The sequence below is a fragment of the Rhea americana genome, unplaced genomic scaffold (assembly GCF_003343005.1).
Source record: "Rhea americana isolate MKP2758 unplaced genomic scaffold, rheAme1 scaffold_485, whole genome shotgun sequence".
NCBI classification, from domain to species: domain Eukaryota; kingdom Metazoa; phylum Chordata; class Aves; order Rheiformes; family Rheidae; genus Rhea; species Rhea americana.
The window spans coordinates 70109-95899 of NW_028186629.1; the positions used below are offsets into that span (position 1 = coordinate 70109).

The following is a 25791-nucleotide window of genomic DNA, read 5'->3' on the forward strand; positions in this document are numbered from 1 at the left end:
CTAAAAGGTTAGCACCCAACCAATTTTCCAGTAAGCAGTAACTAAACAAAACTGTCATGGAAGTTCCTGTTTTTATCATTGAGATGACACATCTTCACATTGCCTTGGAGGGATACTCCAATCAGGAGTTCATAAACAGTCATTCTTTCAGGGCCAGCAAAGTGTGGGAAGTTCAGGGATGAAAACAATCCTCCAGGGAGACTATTGTCTTATCTGATAGGCTTCTTGAAGTAATGCTCAAGCACAGTCCAGACTGGCTGACACCTGAGGTAGGTTGGGGAAAGAGGACTTACAAGATAACTAGCCTCGGATTTCTTTAGTTAAGTGACACTGGCAGGAAATGAAGGAATTTTAAAGAGATGGCTCTGCCCTGCAGTTTGTTATGGTGAATCCCACAATTTCCAGCTCTCACAGGCTTTGTGGCAGTTGGCTGTTTGTTTGAAAGCCCTTCAAAGAATAGGTGAGTACTGCTGCTTACACTGAGCTTGTAACTGACACACTTGGAAACGGCACAGAGCCAGTGTCCCAGTTCACTCAAGTTTTACAGTTCAGGTAACTACATTTTCTTCTTCTTCAATACACCTAGAAGTATTATGTGGATACTTTGATTCTTTCATCTTCAAAAAACACATTTTATTGCATAGTACTCACTGGTGTTATTTTTTTTCAAGAACAGAAGATAGTGTTTTTATGAGTTATTTCCTACTTAATATACACAGAACCATACTAAATATGTACTCCTCCCCTCTCCTCTCCATGTATTTCGTAAATGTAAGTTTGTATAACAGAAAAAAAGAAACAGAAGAAACAATCAAAACATTCAGCAAATAACTCATCTCTTTCCACATCATCTCTATTTCAAGTGTCATTGTTAAAATTGCCCTTGGAAACACACACGCATCACCTTCTAGGCCAAATTCTGCACAACAACTAACACAGAACACTGCTATGCATCCAGAAGAAACTCTGCTTTAACAGTCCAAGAGTGTATCTGAACAAACCAGAAGCTCCCACATATTTTCTACTTGCAGAATCTTCTCTTCAGCATATTGCAATAAAAACTAAGCCTCTTCCTCTTTCATCTCCCTTCCACTTCTCCAGATGTAAAGCTGGATTCAGTTCTTGGAAAGCTGGACTCTACAAGTCAGACTCATTGCCTGCGAACCAATGTGCTTTGTTGCTCATACATTTTCAGGTGCAAGAATACAAGACAGATAAGCATATGGTCTGAATTTCACAGAAATAATCTGGTGTCTTGAAATCAAAATAATTTTGTGCATCCTGTTTCATGAAGGACTTCAACACATCACAGACCGACTGTGTTTGAATCAACAACGAATGACGGGAGGTTTGCCATTCCATCCTATTGTCAATTAGAATTTTGCAGTATTAGACTCAAAGTAAAGCTATTACTTCAAAATTCTACAGCATTAGCAAAAGTAAAACTTACCAGTTAACCTCAACAATAAAAGGTAATCACTAATCAATGCTGTGTTTGGTCTTCTGTAGAAACATGCATATATGAAATTTTAGACCAACTTCATAGTAACTTGTAACATAGTAAATATCAGGTATTTACAAAGGCAACATTTGGAAATAATAAACTGGTCCTACCCACACAGGTACCACAAATAAACAAAACATCATCACCATCATTTCTGAGTCATTGCTAAACTAAAAACATATCATTTCTTCATATACTTTTTATTATGTAACAGGCAACAACAATGTTACATGACAAGCCTGGTTTGTAAACGCACACCTTTCATCAGAATACTCTAGTGAATGTTAAGCAAGTTCTAGAGAGCTACTTGAAAGGTAACTGGTATGATTTCTATTTTATTAATTAAGAAAGTGAAGAGATACAGCCTGTCCAGTATCAGATACACCTAAAGTCTGTCTATTCAGGAAGACGTTTTCTGAAACCCAATTCATCTATTTTTTTTAATGTAAGTCTCCAGTCTGAGTATTCACCTACTCTGTTTCACAGCCAGATGAAGCCTATAGAAAAACATGATTGATCCAAATCTCATTAAGATCAAAAATTTTACAAGTTTATCRTGTTTGGCTCCATACTTTACTGTCCACACAATGGGCCATTTTGCTACCTGAAACAACAGGTATCGCTTGTACATTACATGGAGTGCTTGTCCCTTTCTTAACAAGCAAATGYACACTTTTCCACTTCCAGAATCCTGTTTGACAACCAGTATCTTACTACTTAATGCATAGGTWCTCTATTTAACAAATTCAAGTATAAAAAACTATTCAATAAGTGAGAGCCTGTCTTGGAATCTGAAACATGTTTCCCATATACACAGTGAGGAACAGCCAAGTGCGTAGGAATAGTGACGTTCCACGTAAATTTATGCAGTCATTGGAAAAAAAATTGCAATTCTGTGTACCAAGAGTGAAATTCTCATAGTAAGAGCTTCTTCATGAGCAAAAAAAAAGAAAAAGAAAAGAAAAAAAAACCAAAAAAAACCAAAAACAAACAAAAAAAACCACTACACCTTACTAACCTGTAATGGAGACAAGGCAATGAAGATTTGCCTTGTGGTCACACCAGCATTGAAAGGTAAAGGAAAAAGTATCAAAGCAAATTAAAAAAAATCTAGGATACTGAGAATATGTTTCTAAAAAACAACATACATAAGCATGGGAATCAGCATATCCTTTCCTAAATCCCATACTATCCTCAACAATCTTGTAAGATCCATAAAGACTAGAATCCCAGACAGAATGATGAAAGGTGTCTCTTTATTACCGTGAGAACTGGAAGCATGCACAGAAATGCACAAACAATGACTCTGTCTTCCATGTGCTGGCACGATAGTGTTTCCATGGCTTTTATGGTGAAAGTTCTGAAAAACAACCAAAACTACTATGGAAAAAAAGTGCAGCCCTTGTGCACACTTTTCACTGGAAATCTAGAGCATGCAGATTAAGACACAAAATAAAAGCAATAGAATGGTAGCACCCAGCGAAAGGAAACAAATTGATGCTTCAGGTCAAGAATTTTCTATTGTTTATGATGGCAGAAGTCGGAGCATCTTTAGAAAAAATTCAGAATTTAGTTTAAAGTCCTGCTCATGAAAGGATTCCTGTTTTTTTTGGTTTGGTTTGATTTGTTTGTTTTCCCCCCTATTTCTTCCCTTTAGATCAATAACAACTTTCTCCTTCCGTTTCTAAAAAAAAAAAAAAAAAAAAAAAAAAAAAAAAAAAAAAGCAGAAGAAAATGGATAACTGCCTGTAAAACTGCCTGCTTTAAAAATTAAAATAATCATGTAACAAGACAAAGAGTATTTAAATTGGATCAACTTCTGCCTGAAAATATCTGATATATTAATATTACAGAGACATTTGACAAACGGAATATAATCATGTTTTATYGACTCTGCCAAAAGACACAGAGCTTTTTCTAGGGATAAAATTAAAAACAATAAACAGAGTTAAAGAACAGGGCCAATCCATCTACTGTAACTGAACAGCAATGGCTGGAGGAGAGGGTAAAAGAGATAAAACATGATATTTGTAGTTCTTTGTGGACAAACAGAATTAACTCTGTTATCACATTTACCACAAGCACATTTCAGACCAAAAAGATGAGAAGTTAGGTATAAGTTTTATATAGCAGTGCCTCAATGCCTTGTTTACAATCACTAATTCCACTTCCTTCAACAAACTTCTGTTCTGTACAAACTACAACATCTCGCTTCTTTGTTTTCTACAAATTGTTTGTTGGAAAACGAATAATTTGAGTTAAACAAAAGTCACTTCTAATATAAAGTGTTTGACTTCATCATCCTAGATAATTACATAGATGAAGCACGGTCTTCAGAATGGGATAAATGTTGGGAAGGTTCACCTTTCAACCAGTATCAATTTAGTTCATTTACACGTATTAAATGTATTACATCTCATTTGAAGTTCTGTAAAGGTATATGATCCTATACCATCAGGATACTTGGTACTTTGTCATTCCAATTCACACTGTAACAACAACCATTGTCGTTCATTGAGGAACATGTCCTTAGAATAGCATATAGTTGAAGATGAACTCAGTTAGGTATCTCTCAGAACCACAGCAAAGAAACCATAGAAAATTCATGGATTAGATTAAACTGATGTTCAGCCCCCATTCCATTGTCATCCAGGAACTTAAGGCATTATACATTCATACTCATCCAAGCATATGTAAGACTAATTTCTTGATGACTTAAAGCACTGAAAAAAGTCTCACCTTCTYCTGCTTCATGTTCCTGCTTTTTACAATGCCCTCTGTAATGCCTGGCCCAGGTGTTTATAGACACTTGCAGCTGTATGTGGCTGAGAATTAAACTGCAAAGATCAAACTGATTTTTCAGTCCCATCAATTTCCTTGATCCCTTGCTTGGCCACACAGCACAGGGAAGAGAATAGCATAACGAAAGGTCTATGTAGGAGAAGATGGGATAGATGGTACAAGCAACATGCGGGACAGCTTTTCCAGTGACTCACAGTGTGCACCATTATCATTTCAGATCTCTCAAACTCTCCAAGTATGTGCAAAACTCCCTTTAAGCAACTATGGACACTCCAATTTAACACAGTGACAGATCATGTGAGGAGGCTTGTCGTTCTGTTGCAGTTCTGACTGACCCTTTAAATGGTTTTTTTTTTGTTTTTTATTTTTATTTATTTATTTTTTTTTGGCTACACACCCAAGTTCTTCCAGTTCTCTCCCAGGAAAGTCTACAAGCTTTTACTGGTGTCAGCTGTAGTTAGCACTGCCTAGCACTGTCACTACAGCACACGCACTGTGAGCACACAAAGAGTCTCTTCTTTCAGCTATAAAGCCTTGTGAATTGGTACCTCCTTCCACCACTAATAAAACACAGCTTTTACGAGTGCATATGCATGACTTTGCCAGCTGCCCTTAAAAATCATTGCTCTTGTAGGTTGTTAATATATTTATGTGGACCGAGTCCTTGAGCTTCCTGTAGCAGAAGTACAAATAGAACCAACTCACTAGCCATGCTCTGCCAACAAAACCTTTCTGTCTCTATGGTTGCAGTCCTCCCCACAGCAACATATGGTTCTTAGACTTATTCAGTATATTTATTCCAGAATTTGCTGAAAAAGAGAACKGTTATCTTTAATTCTTTAAGAAATACAGAGAAGGCAGGTGAAAGAAGTAATGAAATTCTAACARCTTTGACAGAAAAAGATTAAAAAAAAATAACTACATGGCGATTTTCTATGGTAACAGRCATTTCTCTCCTCCAGTTTGTTTTATTTCAGACTCTCTTTTTCTGGAAATGAAATTCTGGCTATGCTGCAGTCTGTAGGAGCTTTGAAACTGACTTCAAGAGAGCTAAAATCTTACTTCTTTGAAAAAATGCCCAATAAGCTCAGCACAGGTCATACAAGTAGTAGGGAGCAGCAAAACGTGTACATATAAAAATGCTCCAATAGCCTCAGATCTGTAGCCAGGGCCTTGCTCTTCCCCTTTGTGTATAGATTAACCTAAGGTCATGTGTTTCTGTACTAGGCAATACAACAACTAATCTGCTAGAAGTCAGCAGTTTATCCTCTGGAACTTCAGACACCCTGCTCTGCACCTAGCAACCAAGTTCAGTGTTATATTTGWCCTAAATCTCAGCTTTGGGACCACATATGTGGTCCACTCTAAGAAAAAAAGTCTAAATCAATATGTTCCATCTTAGAGTGTCATTTTGATTAAAATCACTCAATTTCTTTTTCAGGGAAAGCATACAGAGAAACAGAGGCATACAGTCATTATTCCTACTTGTATCTTTGGAATAATATAAGGATTTCCACAAATGCAAAAGAGATGGTGACTTTGTAGGTCGAGAGTCTGTCATACTCGTAAGTTGGCAACCTGGCAAGCCATACTGTGCTTCAGCAGCACATGGTCGCAATGCATAGCCTTTGCAGTTGATGGTGGGGTCTGAAAGACCCCATGAGCTGTACTTTCAAAGGAAAATCAGCCACAGTGTTGCTTCATACCTGGTCCTAACTCGTAGGACTAAACTACCTGACTCAAAAGCTGAAAACATTTTTCTCTAAAGAAATGCTCTGCTCACCAACTTGTATGCTCAAACTTATCATTTGGTCAAAATGACCTACTTTTATACACAAGGGGAAAAGTAGAGAATCAGCTAAATACATTCATCCCCATAAACTAGCCTAGAAGCTGAATACTTGGTATTATGGTAGCCATCTACACTCCAAAGCGCTAAATCAGCAGTCTATTACTAGCAGGATTAATTTGTGGGAGGAAGAAGGAAGAAACAAAACAAAACAAAAAAAATGCTACTCTCACAATGTTTTCTTTGGCATCTGTGATTCATGAAATGTAATGAAAGCAACTAAATGAAGTCAGAAACATAGTAAATCAAGTATTTAGTACGGGCAAAATTACAGAGGATAACAACTATACCCTCTAAGGAGAAATAATGACCATACCCTCTAAGGAGACACAACAATATAATTGTTGTTGTAACAAGGATTGTTCACATGGAGGGAAAAGAGTACAGAAAAAAACATGGATTCAGCTTTTTTTTAATGCAATATAGCAGATGATAGGTAGCCAGCCCATATGGTTGTCCAGCTCTGCATGGACTATCAGTCACAAGCATCAATGCTGGAGTGGCTGCACACTAGCAAATATGAAGAGAACAGCCATGGAATTACATTTTTTGCCCTACGTGCCCAAGCAGAATTTTACAGTTTATGATTTTACTTTATCTTTCTAGTGAATTAAACTACTTAAGCTTCCAAAGCCTTTTCTCCACCTTTGCACACTGCTCGATCCATACTGTCCTCCATGAGCCATTTACCACAGCAAACAAAACTTTTGTTCACAAATGGATCTCAAAGGAAGGTTTGGGTGTTTTTTTCTCTTAGTTCCTGTGGTAAGCAGTTTATACTTACGGCAATATCTTGCCATTCTTTATGGTCTGGTTTTATGGTCAGTGCAACCATCACCTTGCCCAAGCTCTGAGATTAAGCTTTCTCTTTTCCCTTAAACCATTTTGCACTATTCAGAACACCACTTCTAAATAGGCAGAAAGATTTACTGTGATGGATGTATAGGACCAGGTTTTCAATTGGTATAAACAGGAAAACCGCATTCACCAAGGATCTGGCTTTTCAAAAAAAGTCACCCATAGCTATTGCCAATAAATACTTCATACTACAGAAAAAAAGGGAACAAAGAAAAATCATTACRTGCACAGACTGTAAAAACAATCAGCAGGAAGGTTAAGATGGGCTTTTTATTGGCTACTACAATAAGCAATTYACTCTAAAGAAAAATAACTGATCAATCCATGTGTTCTGTGTGGTCACAACAGTCACCCAGCAGGGAAAGCACACATGACAGTCTCTGGAAGGTGCCATTTTGCCAAAGCTAGAACTAGAGCCCTCCTCACCACCTACAACAGCTCAGTTTAGCTTTAACTAAAAAGTCAGTTGCTAATCTGATTTAAAAATAAATGTAAAACTGGTAGAGCCTGACAGTGGTAGTGATAATTCCAATAGCTCCCTAACCAAGGGGAAAAAAAAAAGATAGATTCCTATTTATATTTGTATATACTTGTACACCTCCATGTAGCACCTGCTCTGAATCAAAAGACTGGTCCCCATCTGTCTCTGGTCCCAATCAGTGCATCTCCATTACAAAAATTTACTGGTATAACTCTARAATTTTAGTAGGGAAGTTTTGTGCTTATGTTTTTTAATCAACCCTTGAAATTGCAATGTCTCTTTCTACCATACCACATTTCATAGCCTCAAATCTCAGACACTGTGGTGGACAGGACAGCCTAGAGAACTGATATAGGCCATTAAATTCCTGACACATTATGATCCCCTAGATGCTGGGAATTCTATGTGGCGGGAGAGGCTGTCTTTTCAAAGATCAAATCAGTGATGGTTACTGCTGTTATAGAATTCACAGCATGTCTAATACACCAGTAAGTACCTGCTTGTATCATACATATCTATAGAAGTTCTATTTCCTCAAAACAAGATCTTTTAACATTCACACTCTCCTATAACCCATAAGACATCAGAGGCACTGATGATTCCCTGTCAACATTCTAAGAAGGCTGTAAGATACAAATATTGCAGATAATTTTGAAAGCCTCACATGAAACATAATTTGTACATTCAAGATAATTTATTTAGAAGAAAAACAGCAACAAAAACATCCTCCCAGAACTTCATTTATTGCTTGATATTAGGAAGTGATTAGTGCCTGAATTTTCTCCCCATTTCAACTACTCATAGTCTTCCAAAGAGAAATCATTTGACTCAGCAACATGCATGAAAAATCCACTGTTTCCTAAAATATGACCTAGTTATCATACCCTGCTGACATTATAGTATCAATGAATCTGTTTTATCACTGAATGTTTCCATTACCAGGTTCTGAATCCCACTTCCATTTATTCCACATATATATTCTGCAAAACCTGGAAGATACTGATGTTTGTTTGTTTGTTTGTTTGTTTTACTGTATGTTTGGTATTTCTAGTACATGGCCTTGATGTGTTTTTTCTACATTTTAATTTATCCATTATAATTTTACACAGTATTTAACAGTACTGAGAATACTGCTTTTGTTCTCACAAACTTTAGCAATGCAAATTAATTTCTCAAATGGCACTAAGCCAAAATAACCTTAGCCCTACTGCCCTTTAGGTTATTTTTGTCATTCATTTTGTCATGCCTGTAAGGTCAGAATCGACCACCCAATTCTTCACTCACTCACTCTAAAATAAAACCCAATTAAATCCAGCTAAGGCAGAGACAGACATATGCAGCACTCATGGGAATTTAGAGTAAAATTCACTACTCTGATTCCTTCTTTTATTAGACATGCCTAAGCCAGCATGAGAAACTGTGGCATATGTAATATAGAAATTTGGAGAACATGATGACTATAAGGGAACATAATAATTAAAAGGAGAAAACTTCAAGCACTGGCTACATTAGCTGTAAGTATAACAGAATAATTCAGTACTTCCAGGAAATCAGAATTTTCCAATCTCTAGTAAGTATCATCATCATCCTGTTTCTTTCAGCTCCAACCTTTTTTTAAAAATAAATACGAATACCAATACTAGCCTTTCAGTAATTAGCAATTACTAACAGAAAGAAAATTAAYCAAAACAACAGGCAGAACTGAAAGTTATCAATGAACGGTGTATTCTGAAAATGAAAAAAGAAATAAATTGCAAAGTGAGAAATATTCACATATACTCAGATTCATGTATATTCCAATCATTGGACTTCACATAGGAGTTAAATCCAGTTTATAGCAACAAAAAGGTCATTTTGACATATTTCAGCATAAGAAATCAAACACTTTCAGAGGCAGATCCAATCTCTCCAAATGCCTAATCCAGAATTATATTAATATAAACATACTGATACGTCTTGAAAGTCTTGCAACTATAATAAATGTGTAAGAAAGCTAGGGCTATTGAGCAGGCTTTAAAAATTGCAATATTAAATATCTGACGTAATTTTGTGAAGCAGATTATATCTACAGAGAATCACATAGATGTAATGTATCTCTTCTGGTCTAGAGAGTGATAACAGAGTCCTGTTGTATTCTACAGAGTTCCTCAAAGCTCACACATCTGATGTAACCACACATTTTTCAGAAGAGATACCACTGAAGGCAGAGTATAATCCTTAATTTTCAATATGTAACTACCAATCCAACATCCTTTATGCCCAAAGAAATAGTATTCTCTCCAAAACTCCACAGAACAGCTACCATCTTTGGTAGGCTGGACACATAAAACTTGCTTTTCGGCAGCACTCTCTGGAGATACGGACTTATATTTCATCTGTCTATCAGAGATACTGTATCCAGACTGAAACAGGATACTCCCTTCCGCAAACTAACCATGCCTTGCTCAGAAGAGATTTCAATGTAAGGTTGCTACAGCATAAGGAATAAACTTATCCACTTGCTTCTGATTTGTCACATCCCTTTGTCATTAGGGATGTTAGATTAATTACAGCATGGACTCAGTTATTCCTGTACAAGCCAGAGTTAYGAAACAGATGCACTGGGCAAATAAATAAATAAATAAATAAAATACAGGAAACGCTATGTCAAGCATTACAAGCATTAAACTTCTTGTCTGCTTAAGACTTCACATTGTTTTGGTTTCTGAAACATTATCAGATGAAAGCAATTAGTCTGGAGTGCAGATGGTGCAGTGCTGGACTGCTATTTATACTAACGCTTAAGAAGATGAGACTTTGCTGGAACAGATTCAAAGAGTGTGCAATGTCCAAGGCAGCAAGCTGAACTGCTGCATTGATTCAGCTGCATTTGGGTTTTTTTTTTGTAAAGACCTAACAGACTGGGTAAGAAAAGGGGACACTGATGAGGAATACAATGAATCARTTCATTGTTTCAGGCCTCACCAGCTCTGAAATCCAAAGCCAGCTTCACTGTCAGCCTGCCCTTTGAGCTGAAACACCAGCTTGCTCATAGAAAGATTACAGGAGTAAACTTTCAGTATAAAGACATTTTCTCACTCAAACTACAGTTGTTCTACACAGAGCATAAGAATTAAGTCATGCTTTTCTTTCAAGACAGATGTAAAAAGGAATACACAGAATAGCACAAAACTGTCCTCCAAAGATTTAAATTTAGCCTATAATCAAATCAATAACTTTTTTTAAAGTAAAACAGCAATCTTTTTGTAGGCATATGTGATTCCGCTTACATTTAAACTTCAAATCCAGTTTCTGTTCTATTTTTTTGGTGGTCAGATATCAGTTGTTCTCTGTTCTCATAACCATACACTTTCATTCATACTTACTGATCTGAAACAAACAGTTATTAGCAGTGCAATACAAATTTCCAAAGGAAGACTACATTGGCAACCCCACAGAAGATAAGTAGCAATAACCCCTTTTACTGTTTTTACTGGAGGCAAAGAGACCATTTCTGGTCACGCTGTACCTCCCCTCCACAAAATACAGCAGAATGTTGGTGACATCCTGACCAGAAAAAGCATGAACAGCCAATTCTTCAAGAAGCTTTAACATTTCAGAAAATGCACTTGCAATTCCTCCATTCTATAGCATTGTTTTAAACTGGCCCACTAATGGCAATTTTATCTCTTTTCTAAATGACAGAAATGGCAAAAAGTTGCAGGCTGAAGGGCCAAAAAATATTTAGCCAATAGACATAAGAAACCACTGCAAAAATTAGTTTTAGAGAATATGACTTCTTTTCCTACTTTCTGCATGCATTTAGAAATAAATCTTGTGAACTTTGAAGCCCTTGATARGTCTGAAACATAATTCTCAAATAAGATGAAATACAGTGGATTCTACATTCCTTCCTTTAAGTAATCTAATCAAACAAGATCGACTTGCCTAAAGAGAAGCTTAGCTTGGATCATCAAGAACAGTACAGATCATCACAGGATTCAATGTGCCTGTCAGCATGACGGTAGCAATATAAACACAGTGATCAGACCATAATCAAATCTCGGAATTTACAACTGACGGAGTAGTAAGCACAACACAACAGTGTAATATCTATCAGCTTAGTTTACTGCACTACTGATCACAATCCCATATTAGGAGCAACTAGTGGCTGAAGAAATCTAATAAGTGCAAATAACAAGAGTTCAGCAACTCCACCTTTCTGGACAAAAATAYCAGATTACATGGCATAATAAATAATCACACATCACTGTAGAAGTGCCTCCCAAGACTGCTGCAACAGATTATGAGACCTAAAATAAAGGATGACTCTCCTTTCTCACTTTCCTGCAGAGCCTGTATCCATCCACTGCAGTATTCCAGTCATGACAGCTATCCCACCTTTTCTTCATAACTGCAATGCGATCATAGTCCTCCAACTGCACATGGATACCTAAGTCATTATGTTTATTCCCCATGCTCTGTGCATTTGTACAGAAAGACAGCCAAGTATGCCAATTTCTCAAGAGGTTTGCCCATGGTGTTGTCTGGTAGGCCCTGATTTGTACATTGCATGGTCCATGTAATGCTCATCTTCCTTCATCTTTCTTAGTTTAAAGCCCTCTTTACTAGGATGGCTAGTGTGTTGCCAAAGAAGCTTGTGCTTCAGTTACTGAGGTGGATCTCTTATCTTTCAAGCAGATATCAGTCTTCAAATAGGGTCTTATGATCATAAAAAACCAAAACTGTATTGCCAACATTAGCTGTGCAGCCAGTTGTTGCCTCACAGTATTCTTCCACTTCTCTTCACACCTCCTCCCTTACTGTCATGACAGAGAAGAAAACTACCTCCACCCCCACATCCCTGACTACCACGCCCCAAAACTCTGTAGTCATATTTGATACTTTCCAAGTTGCTCTTGGCAGGATTATTGGCGCCTCCATGGAAGAGCAGCAGTGGGTAATAGTTTTCTAACTATTGGACAACCTTAGTAAATCTCTCCACAGCATCCCAGATCCAAGCCTCCAGCAAGCACCAAACCTCTCTAGACAGGAAGTCAGGTCAGCAGATGGGTCCCTCTGTCCCCTACAGCAAGATTCACCAACTACTATCACCTGCCACTTCCTCTGAGTGCTTCTGTGTGTCTCATGGTCCATTGGCCCAGATACTTTGCTTCAAAGTGCAACCAGGTCCTCCTCTTTTTTTAGGGCAGCGAACCTGATGCTACCTGCAAGACTTCAAGAGGAGTAGGAGCCTTCTGGGCTCCTTTTTGTACCTTCTGGATACAAGAAGTCACCAGCTTCCAGCCTTTGCCTTTCTCAGTGTTACCACTTACCACTCCACAAGGCACAGAGTCCATCTCATCTCCACTGCAGATGGAGGTTGGGAGCCTTTAAGTCTGTCTGAGTGAAAGCCTCTGACTTGGCAGAGACAGTGACTCTAACAGCTACCAGGGACCATGCCCTGTGATGTATCACAACCGTACCTGAGGATGCGTACGCTGCTCTGAACAGAGACAAGACCCTTCTGCACAAACTGCTCCCTCTTCTGGCTCCTCTTCTGCTCTCTAGGCCTGGCTTTTATATAATAAGCTTCTCCCTAGTGCGGATAAAAGGGTGCTTGACTCTCCCTAACCAGGGATCAGCTGGAATAAAGGCTGCAGCTCATCATGGGCAACCAACAGAGCTTGTTAGCAGCAGCTAGAYCATACTAGAGCTTCCCAGGAGAAGTTAAGGCCTCCTGTAGCTGTCCTTAGCTCTCCTTAGCTGTCAGCAGCAAGAAGGAGGATTCCCAGAAAATCCCCACAACCTCCAAAGCAGTTCTCAGAAGATCTAAACAGAGCCCAGAAACTGCTGTGCAAAATGCTAAGTCTGCTGCCTGCACTCTCACGGTTAGCTGCGCTCTCCCCAGTCCACAGTGCAAGCCAAAACTCTTCTCCATTTATACCAGAGGCAGTACAGTTTGAAATGACATCCTGCTCTGTTCACGCTAGCAGTCTTGAAGAGAATTAAATATAGTGCTAGGTTAAACTGAAATCTGTTCTGAGCTCAGACAAGTATTTAAAGAGTCAAAATTTCCTTTTCCTAAAACAGATATATCCCTTTTCACCCCTTCTACTGCCTAAATTACAATAAAATAATGGATGTGATCCTATCTGCACAGTAGATCAGAGTCTCACTTCAAATGGATGCTTCCAAGACCCAGAAGCATTGGCCTCAGTTCACAAATGCAGGACAGCCAAAACTGTTATTAAATTTGAAAAAAACAACGTTACAAGCAAGGAGCATAACAGAGGCTCCTGCTTTTCTGTAACAGAAAGCCTGTCTCTTCTTTTCTCAGCTCTGGACTCAGCCCATTGGACTAAATACCTTTCCTTTATCCTTAAGCTATCATGGCACGAACACTGATACTACTGCTGTATTAGTCTTTCTTCAGAACACTTATAGTTTGTTACTTTACCACAACATAGCATCAGAGGCAGTCAATGTTGACATACACTTGTCAACAGGATGGTGTATTTCACAGGTTCTCTTTGTACCATCTTGCAGTTTTGGACTTGCAAGAGGAATTTCAGTAGCTTAATCTGTCCAATATAGCATTGCATAGTGGATAAACCTTGCTGCATAAACACTAGCCCAAGGCAATACTCATAATAAGAAACCTTTTAGCCCCTAGAGCACATTATTACCTGATAGGTGTGTGTTTTAAGTTTGAGAATAAATAATTCAAATTGTGATCAGTTTGAATTTCCCTCTCCCATCATCAGTGCTTACATTCTACTGTAAACCTCTACAAGAACAATAATGGCATTTAGCAGTTTGTTAAGAAAGAAGCATTTAACTTTCAGGGCCTCCAGGTGAGGTTACTTTTCTATCAATTGCATGGAAAGGACTAAAGGGGGTTTTATTCACTGAGCCCAGTTCATCAGCTAGTTTCCACTGGCCAGTTTAATACTCCACAAGCCTGCTAACCTTGCTGTTAGAAATAACTGGTCTTTGGGACCAAATGAATTCTCTGCTTGCAGTGTTCAACATGCACTCTAGCATGCAATGCTGATATACATCCATATTGCCAATCCAATATTGAATAATTCTTTGCTAAAGACAATTGCCCAGGACATTAGCAAAACATGTTTCCATGATTATGTACTTCCATGGGGCATTCTGTCAGGCCTCCTAAGAGAGGTATTGTCTTATCTCTTCTTCATTGCCAATAGTCTGTGCAGACTATCAAGACTCCAAGCAGATGTGCAGACATATTTATTTAGGAATGGTTGTAAAAGCCTTCTACTGAATTATTGCAGATGATTTTCCTTATTTCTATAATGTTTCACACTTATTTTCAACGGGATCTGTGGAGAGATGTATTAGATTCTAGAATACTACCTTCTTCTGCACTTGATCCACCCTGAACACAGCAGAAAGACTAGAATGAAATGAAGAAGTGAGAGAGTAGGTTTTTTGGTCAGCATCAATTGCTGTGCAACTAGGAAAAGTTTATAGAACTGCAGCTTCTTGTGGCAGTTTGTCAATGACACATAGTATCTCTATTTGCCCAACACTGCAGGTATCCAGACAGGAACCTGGCAATCTATACTCCTTATTCTGCCAAAGGTTTTAAAGCTGGCACTTTCTATAGGCTTTGCAATAAGCCTTATGATGAGCAGGTTCAGAGTTTTGGCTTATCAACAGCTTCTGGTTTCAGTGGCTGTCCAAAATACTGCTATCACCTGCTAACCTGCTCTGCTGCCTGTTGTGTGTGCTGAGCAATTACAAAACAAGCATTGGTTGTCAAAAGCCTACAGGTCACTCAGTAACTCCACTGCACAAAATGGCATGTGCCCTATTCACTGATTCTTGCAGCAACCTCCTTCCTCCCATATGTTCCAGACAACTTGTTACTGAAGAAAGACTAATAAAGGGTTTAGGAGACAATCCTAGCTGTTTCACAGACAGACTTCTGCAGATACAGAATCTCAATTAGCAAAACATGCTGTATATATATTTCTCTATTCTGGAATCACAAACTACACAGAAAATGAATCAAATGTCACTGGATTAATAGGGAACTTCAGTTCAAGCATGATGTCTGAACTATTTCAGATGTGAAGTGTGAGAATGGATTGTATCCCCAAACAGTCCTACACATAGAGCAAACAGAGACACATACAAATATATTTGTATGGAGCCACATGATTTGCTCCCAACTTGGAATCTGCTCCACTGCAGAAACTTACATAATCCCACATTCCTTTCAGGGCTAATCAGAGCATTCACCTCACAGTAACCTTCCTATTTGATAATCCACCAACGACAAGAAAGAACCACATCTATGTGACCATTTAACACTTAAACCTCCATCATCTAGCTGGTGATGACTGTCTTTATGATGTGACCATCTCAGATGATGACTTTCCTCCTCAAAGAAAATGAAGCTAACTTGAAACTCTAATACATACACCACCTGGGAAAAAAAAAAAAAAAAAAAAAAAAAAAAAAAAAAAAAAAAAAAAAAAAGGAAAAGCAGAAGCTGGCCTGGTTATTTATTCTCTTTTCAAAACAAGTGAACATCAATACTGTCCATCTTCACCTTATTTCAGCTGGCTCACCAAAGTTCACTGCAGCTATTCCTCAACAACAATTCCAAAGACACATTATGTATCTGTACTGTTAACTTTTGAGGTAAAATATAGAATTATATCTCTAAGATACTTCTCAATTCATTTCCTAAAAGGAAGAGGCCAAACAATCCAGCTGTCTGTGTTGCTTCCCACAATAACTTTTCAAAGCATGATTCAGCAAGATTTGACAGAGCACTAGAAATCTCAAAATAATTCCTAACCTCCAAAGTTTACAATAATTAGCACATGGACTGAGATGAGACCAGTTTACTGATCTCACTGAGGGAACACACACAGAGCCGAAAATTAGTTGTASCACGCCCTCTGTCATACCTCCTAAAAGCTTTGGCAGAACATGAGAAGGAGGAATTGGGGTAATCAAATGAAAGGAGGTCAGAAACCAGGTTTCATTAGCAATGAACTAAACTTTTAAAAATTATAAACATACCTGACACACACAGTTAGTCTTCAGCTCACCATGCCTGGGAAAAACTACATCATCATTCTGTTAATACATGCTACATAGTTCAAGGTGTTTCTCACTGGCAAATTGCCATATTAAAATAAAGATGATTTGTCAGCAGCAGTGAGTTTTCATTAGATAGAGGACCCTGACAGGCAGTGGCCCTCTATGTGAAGAAAAGTGATCAGAAATACTATAACTGTTTTTTTTTTTTCAATTATTGATGACATGGGATAGCCTAATGGAATTACTGTAATATAAACTGCATGCATATACTGTCAATAGAATATTAATGCATATGTGTAGCTTCTAACACTATACAGCCTTACATACAACACAGACTGATTTGCATCTGGCATCAAGAGAGGAGAGTGTAGCATGCATTCCATAGGCAGAAACCTCAATTTTCTAATTCTACATTTCAATCTTCTAGAATCTTCTTAGCTTTTTATCAGTTCATTTTTAAAAGGTTTTGCTGTCCTGCATTCTGCAGATAGTCTTAGCCTCAAGTATTGGAATATGGAGCTGAGCCACTTTACAATACAGTTAAAGCTTTCCTCTCCCATGAAAGGGGATTTGTGGGTATCATAATGAGAGAAGATGATGTGATTATCTCAGCCAGCTTTCTGCAGAGCACAGGCCCCTAAATTCAAAAGTAACAGCTTTCCAAGCTCTTACTGTCATATCTCCTTTAAAAAAGTCTGAAGTTAAAGAGATGCCATCCAAACTGCTAATCATTCTAAAAGCTAAGAAAATGTTTTTGTTATAGGCCCTATAGGATATCAGCAAGATCTGATATTTTTAAGCCCAAGGATACCATTTCAGGTGATCTAAAGGCTGCCTGTGATGAAAATGGAGGTCCTGCTCGCATGCTAGAAAGCTGTGCTCTTCTGGCCTTCTCTCCGTGACACTACCAGCTCTACTCTGATTAGCCAGTTTAGGAAAAAAAAGTAGGCAGAAAACTGTTCATTTCTTTTTCAGGGGAAGAAAAGGGGATTGACTTTTCAGTCTAATCCACACCCTGAGCTACAAGAGTCCAATGCCTGAGATCAGAAGAGGAGACAAACATCACCATCTCTTCAGAAAGGAGCTAATCATCAGTTTGGCTGTGTGGTAAAACCTCACACTAAACTCTGTATCATCAGTGTCCTATCAGAAGTTTACTCCTGAGAGTACTTAACTGACAAAGGTCTAAAAACACATGCAACACAAAATGTTTCATCTGCAGCTGGGAGTAGACAATTTAACTAGGTGCAGGCTTCCTATCACGTTTATTGGATTCTGTGATTCAGGCCCAAGGGCTTTTCCCATCTGAAAAAGATAACATGGTGAGATGTTTGCCCTCTTCTCAGTGCTAACTAGTGCAAGTGAGAAAGCATCAGGAAATTTTTATCTCATACCACTACAGAGAAGCTTCAGTAAGTGCTAATTTTACTGGCTTCCAAGGTGAGCCATTTACAGATGGAAGAACTAATATTAGTCTAACCACTTATTACAATTGATTGGAAGCAGGTAAGAAGAGTAAAGTCACAGAAATCTGACAGAAAGTGGCTGACAGGGCAGCCAGGTGTAAACTCCCTTGGGAATCCAAGCAAAGTCTCTCTAGGGTACTCTATTTCTTTTTTTTTCCAGTAGGGGTATATATGGCCTCTTCATTTTCCCCATGGCAGGCACTCTACTAAAAATTTCTTATCCCTGCAAGTGTTCCTTCATTTGCACAGAGGCCACAGTAACAGGAATACAGAGAGGAATAAGGACTTTATAAACACCCAGATGAGACTGGATTTCCTATTTTACCTGCATGCCACTGGCTGAGAAAAAAATGACCACTATCTTGTAGTTTATCACCACTACTTTTTGAGCAAACATACAGGTCAATATTGAACTGAACAAGAGAACTGAGAAATTAATGTACCCTCTCTCTCAGAAACTGGTGTCATCTGGATTCAAAACTCATTTGCATTTATGAGCCCTCAGCCATTTCTTTCCCCGACAATAGTTTCAGCTCTTTGATCAAAATACACTTCTCATAATACTTCAAYTCGACAACCTTGACACAAAGCCTGAGTAAAGCTCTGTAACATCCCCAAGGCATGTGGTAGTTATGGGTGTCTGCTTGTAAAGATGCAGGTAAAATGTAAGAAAACTTATATTGGGACTCTGTCCACAGGCTCATCCAGTTGAATTCCGGCTTGAAATCAGAATTCAATTCAGCCGACTCCTAGTCCTAGCAATGTGATCTGTTCCTTCAGTTTTATTTTTTCAGTTTTGTTTCCAGTTCTCATTTGAGCCACAAAACTTTCACATCTTTGGTTGCTACGGCACAAAATAGTATGGGCAGTCCACAGGAAGTTCTCTCTCATATTCACAGAAACATGACTGAGGCTATCTGAGTAAAATTACCAGAGATCCCAGTGCTTACAATTTTTACCAGGAAAATATAAGATTTGTTCTAGAGTGATTTTCTGTTTTTGAAAACAACAAACATATTAGTTCTTATTAGTGAAAAGAAAACTCTTCCATGGAATTTGGCTCCCTTGACAAATTCTAGAGAGTTGTTTAAGAGGAAAGAATTTACTGTGAAACTGAAAAAAAATCCTGCATCATTAAAACAAAAGCAGAGATTATAGCTACAGATTTGCTCATTTAAGCTCTTCTCATTGCTGCAAGAGAAATATTTACATATTTCCAGTAACAGCCAACAATGGGTTAAAAAAGGCCCAGCATGAGATTGGTCTCAGAGTGGATGCTTTGCACCACAAGCTAGAACTGTTAAAAACTTAAGTGGTGTATCTCTTCCCCTCTGTGTCTGCAGGGAAGAAAAGCTTTAATTCAGAGACAGCAATCTTCTGGGTAAAGTCCATGTTGTCAAAGTAGGGAAGTTACAAACAATATTGTGTAGAGATAACTCAATTCACATAAGCATCAATCATTTTTACTTGTGTCTAGCTAATCAGCACCTAGTTCAACAGGTCTCTGATCCCTAATTAGGGTCAAAAGGTTCTTCCACAATGAATATACCTCTCTCTCCTTCCGATATTAACACTACATGTTAACACTACACGCTAACAGTAGTTACATGCTAATTACAGATTAGTTTAAACCATTTGGATATGTGTACAGACTTCAAGAAAATTAAAAGATATATATAAAAAGTAAATGCCTCCAACTAAGTCTAAGATCCTTACATACTAAAAGTTGTACCTAYATTACCTGCTAATAGCAAAATAAGCAGATACATTGAAAGAAGAGCACGAGAAATGTATGAATCCTTTCCTAAAACAACAAAGAACTGAAGGTGAAAGTAATTTGGAATCTCAAGGAAGGATATCTGTGGTAAATCCATGCATTAATAATTACCATATTGCTCTTGATTCTCTTTCCAGGTTTTCAAACACAAAACCATCCTTCCCACAATTTCATTCACAAATCAGCCTCTCTGCAAATCACCAAGTGTAAAYAATTTATGATAATAGCACCATATCACTGCAGCACTACCATCAGCAGTAGCAAAACAAAAGGAATTCCTACAGGAGTGTTACCACATTAGCAGAGTCCCACTGTATACCTGTCATCTTGTGGCTTGCTAAACAAGCTGTTTGTCTATAGCAATCTTTCAGTCTGTGACATTACTAAAGGTCCTCCCATGCGCTAACATTTTTTTTTTAATACTACCTTCCAATCTCAAGAAAATCCTGCAATTCTTTTGCTGCCTACATCAGACATTCTCAAACTTCAACATTTTTTAAATTCTCTATGAAATATCCCTGCAATTATACAAGCTTAATTACAAAYGGGTATGTCCCCCAGCTTTATAAGCTCTGTACACTTCAGTGACCAAATCACCTTAGTTCATATATAGATTTATATATGATCATCATAGATTGAAGAACTCAGAGATTGCCAGGAAATCTGCCTACCAAATGCCTTGTCACTTCTGTTCATCTTGATATTCAAGTTTTCTTATTGAATCAAAAGCTAGTTACAATATTCCAAATACAGAACCCAGTTAAATTGGACTAGACAGAACTAGCTATACCAAAAAGCATAGCACATAGTGCCTAYGCAGGAACTGACATATCAAGTGCTCTGACTTCAGCCCACAATACTTAGGTAGCACTAACTCTGAATTGCCATCACAGTAGGCTGACACTGTTTTGGGCACTTTAACACACTGGTGGCTACCTACTACAGTAGGTGGTCCTACTACAAGCTRGCCCAAAGACTTAATATTCACAGAAGTGCAAGAAACAAGAAACTAARAGATATATTCCAGTGCTACACTGGCTGGGATGGTTCTGAAAATGGGACATTTTACTATCAACACAGGTAAATTTGGTCTCCTTGAGAGCTTGTCTTCATGAAGGGAGGCTTCAGAACACAAACTCTCTCACTCTCAAATTGGAAGGAAGGGTCCTTCCTCATGTAAAAGCATGTTTTCATTTACAGCTGTCAAAATCTAGGCAGATTGGTCTAGTGCTGAAATAAAAGATTCTCTGCACAGAAAACTCTTAAACTAGGGAAAAAAGATTTTCATTTWAAAAGTTGTATATATATACCTATAATATATATGCTCATATATACACACATACACATATATATATATWTTTTTCCAACCTAGCAACAGCAGTAAATTCCCTAGTGGAATCAATGCCTGTGCCTGCAAAGGGTTCTTCTGCTAATAAAACTTAAGCAAGTTCCCAAACAAAACAATCTGTCCAAGAAAAAAAAAGTCTGTTTTTAAATCAGTAAAATTACATCTTGCTTAGGCTGTACAACTGCACATTTGGGGATGTGGTTCTTTTTTCACACTCTTCTCCAACTTAAGCATAACAGTAAAACTTCTCAGCATAAAGCAAGACTGCCTGTACTAGTGAGCAAACGAGAAGATGAAATGCATTTATGGTCAGATTCTAATCTGCTAAACTAATTTCTCAGTGTCCAGACCAGATTATTTTGTTTACTTTTTTAAAAAAATTAAAAACGGCCATGGCAAAAATGAGCAAACCTTTCCAACTCTTAGAAAATGAAAGCAACATGAAAGCTTTGGCAGTATCATAGTTGATAAAAACATAGTTTCTACAAAATAAATAATAGCCAGTGTCTCATACAGGAGAAATAAATTTAGAGTCATGAAGGAGCAGCACATGAACACGGAAAAGACATTCAAGAAACTACAGGCTTAAAGATCTACTCAAAGACAAGGAAAATAAGACAGWGTGTGTGATCAGCATGCCCATCCTGGTCCAGAGACATTTACTGCAAGTTTACATTACATTGGCACTATATATCAAAATCTCACATCCAGTCTGCCTTTTCCAAGGAAGCAAAGTGAACTACCAGCACATGAACTTTCTGTGCAAAATGAGTGCCAGTTTTCCTGTGCAATGTCTCAGAGAAAAAACTGATTTTAAATTCCCCACAGAGATTACCGAAGTCACACAGAGGAATGCCACAGTGATGATCCATGAGCTCCTCCAACAGATCTTCTATCTATTTAGCAAAAATCTTCCTGAAAGTGTTTGGAATGCAAGCTGTATTGAGAAATTCCAAAATGGTATTAATCGGCAAATTGAAGAATTGGAGACATGCTTATTGGAAGAACTATCTAAAGGAAGAAAGAGCTCCCGAACAGGGGTCCTAAATAGCACTACTCTCAGTGTGAGAAAGTACTTCCGAAGAATCACCAACTTCCTAGAAAATCAACAATATAGCCATTGTTCCTGGGAAGCAGTCCAAATGGAAGTGAGAACATGCTTTATATTTATTGACTGCCTTATGAGAAAACACATGGCATGAAGCAGTAGCATTTCTTATATTTCATGTCTCTGCAAGATTCTGGCAATTCTTCCCCTTTTTGGTAAGTCTCAAATTTTCAAACTTTCACTGTTTCCAAATTCATAATTGGGGCTTGTTTTAAAAAAAAAAACATTCAGTGCTCTAAGTGAAATATGTAGAGGACTTAAGTGAAGGAGACTTGGTATACTTAAGCTCTCACCATTTTTAGTAGAAGACATGATCTTTAAAAAAGGGATGAAAATTGTTCCTATGTATTCGCTCTTGCACTGTAAAAATACTCTGTGGTCTTTCCACAGAATATGCCAATTGTTTAAGGACTTGAAGCCATTGTATTTGGACAGTGCATTCATTTTACTTTTGCATTACTTCACCAATGCAGAAGTAAGTCCAAGATGCAGATGTACATGAGGAAGGCAGATCTTTTGCACACACTCAAGTATATGTACCACAAAGATCTTAATTTACAAAACATAGCAGAATTTTACATGACACAAACCTCTTTAAAATGCCAGATTACATATACATACATGTAGTGCACATCTCAAAAATAATGCTGGGTAGAGATTCTGAGCTTAAAATGTCAGTTTCTATGATTATTTTGCAAAGAGATTCCTTTCTATGAGATAAAAACCCATCTTTCTATCTGGCATATTCAATGACTACAGCAAGAATTTTTAGGATATGTTGGTTCATATCAATATATAAAATAGTTGAATCTGCTTTGAGTTCATAAGTGGACATGAATAATCTGAAAGTATTTATCACATGGACACAGATACAATCAAATTTCTTCTATTCCTTCCCCCTTCTTTTCCCCCAAACAGGCAGAGCCAAGCAGTGCTTCAAGTTACCGTTTTTAAGCATCAGTTTATTTGCTTCTCAGGGGAACTCTGGACCCAATACAATTCCCAAAGGTTGCATATATTTTGACATGGATTTTTCTCTACCTCAGATCTCTAAGAAACTCTGATTCCTAAAGAATATTTATTGCAAATGAAACCTGTTCTATTTGAATGTAAGATGTCAGAAAGGAATTGAAGTATTTATATGACTGTATGAATTGTAGGGAACGGACAGGGAAAAGTGGAAAACTTCTGAAGGCAAAAAGTTCTATGTGCTGTGATTACTGCTTAACTGAGTAGAAAACCTCAACGTTGTGCCTGAAACATGGACAGCACAATCGTCACATACCTTTCTCTTAATTAAATGCAAGATATATACCAAAATCCCTTCACACTTTGAAAAAAAAAGTAAAACTGCTTCTCGATGGAGCAGTCGTAATGGAAGGATATTAATATTCCTGATCCCAGGAGTGCAACAACATGGTATTTACAACTGCTTAATTTTAGATATCTTAATTAGTCCTATTCCATTCATACTCACACTATTCTATTTTACAGAAATARGGTAAGGGGAAGAAAGAATGGGTTTTCAGACTCCTGCATTTAGGTCTGCTTTCAAGCATTCACATAAGAGCTCATTTCCTTCACTGTTGTACAGGGAGAATAAAAACATCAATCTTCTAAATTTGGCATGCGGTTAAATTTGCAACAACCTCATTAATGAATCCCAGCTTTGCTAATTTAAACACTTTGCTACTAAGTCAAGATCGTAGAGATGCTTGAGGTCAGCAGAGTTAAGCAAACATGTTGAAGTCTCATACAGCATTTTAGCTGGGAAGGTCTTCTTACATGCAACACATTTCACTGTGATTTTTTCTCATAATGTTTCTGCTTTTAATCCATGATTACTGTAGGTAATTCATATGCTCAATTTTGGATACCCAATTAAAGTACTTTGCTAAATCAGAGCCTATACAGAGATTTCCTTACACATAAGAAAGTATGCAGGCTGATGCAGGCAAATTATATCTAGCTATGTACCTACATCTATGCTAGATATATTTCTCTTTACTCCAAGCAAATCTGCATTTGAATTCCCATCTCAAAGAATTCAAGAGTCAGTACAGAGTTTAGCAGACAGGACACAACCTTTCACATTTTAGACTGCATTAATTCCCCCTGGGATCAAAGGACATTTTGCCCTTTGTCAAAGGGCACATCGAACAGAAGCACATCCCTGTGCTTCTTCCTGCTTCTTCCTCTGCACTTCCCTGAAGTGTAGAGAACTTCATCTGCCCCTCCGCGGAAGTACCTCCATGAATGTAAAGCTGATATGCCTATGAGCTTATGCGTGCATGACTTATATTTCAGATGCAGCTTTATTCTGAAAGAAGGGGAAAAGGAGGTTGTAAAGCTATAACTCACTGGCTGATAATTTGGGGTACCTAAGTAAGCTTAACTGATTGCTGGAAGCTAAACATTTACAGGGAACAGATGTTTAAGAAATGCCTTCCCTAGTTTTTGCAAACATATTTGATTTTTCAAGTTAAAATTAATTCTATCTTATAAAAGAAAAAAAAAAAAAAAMCAAGCCATTATAGACAACACCATGTTCACTTTTCCTGTTGGGAACTCAGAGCTTACCCTCAGTGAGGAACACTCAGGCAACTTTCCATTCCTGTAGAAAGTATTTCAATTCAGAAGACTGTGTCTTCTATTATTTGAAGTGGCATAACTCTAGATCTTAAAATTCTCATTTAAAGGAGCATTTTCAAATGAAACACTCTATTTTTCTATCAAAAAATCTAAACTACTACTGGTACATGTAACCTTTAAGATTATTATAACTGAAGACAAAAAGAAACAAAAAATGTCCATTCATGCTTTTTTGAACACTGTGGATGCAGACCCTTTTGATGTCTTCCTATCAAGAACTCTTTATTACCACCTGTATTACTATGTGAGTAGATACTTCCACTCAGGAGCAGGTGAGAAGACAATAAAATGAGAAAGAGAAAAAGGTACTGTTAGGCTCTTAGAATTAGTACAGAGACTCTGATTCACTTAATAACTTCTTTTAAATGAAAAACTTGGCTACACTTCAATACGTTTTAACTGAGTAATTTCTGAACTATTTTGAGTGAAAGAAGAAAAAAGAGAAAGTCCATATTGCAGGGAAGCTGAACCTTTGAAATGCTCACTGCTAGCATTTGTATCATGCCACACTGGTAAATGAATGGTTTCTCTGAAATATAGAGTTGTGTGAGATGAAATAGATAAATTCCAGTTCTCCTAGAATTTAGAGATGGAATTAAGAATATACGACCAACAGATGAGAAATAAAAAGTAACTTTATTTCAAACAGCCCTCAGCCACTTTTCTTTAGTTTCAGCACACTCAGAGTCCTAATCAGTCATGTGCTGGTGTGAATCCTGTCCAAACTATTTTAAATACCTATTCAACACTCTCATCCACTCCCTGACTTAGAGACTGCACTATTATATATGCTTACATTTGTTCCAATACTTCAAAGCTACCTAATTATGATAGATACATTTTCATTTTTTGTACCTCCAAATGGTACTAAGTGTAA

At 37.6% G+C, this 25791-nt stretch overlaps 2 protein-coding genes across 4 annotated transcripts in view; one reads left to right on the forward strand and one right to left on the reverse strand.

Moving 5' to 3' along the window:
- MOB3B (MOB kinase activator 3B) overlaps positions 1 to 25791 on the reverse strand; it is an 85529-nt gene that overhangs the window by 55943 nt on the left and 3795 nt on the right. The gene's annotated exons all lie outside the window — the stretch shown is intronic.
- Positions 21790 to 22356, forward strand: LOC146588968 (interferon beta-like). The gene has a single exon (XM_085317033.1). The coding sequence runs from the start codon at positions 21790 to 21792 to the stop codon at positions 22354 to 22356; it is 567 nt and encodes a 188-aa protein (XP_085173159.1).

Coding starts and splice junctions, on each gene's coding strand:
- LOC146588968 (XM_085317033.1), top strand. CDS start 21,790: ATGCCCATCCTGGTCCAGAGACATTTACTGCAAGTTTACATTACATTG.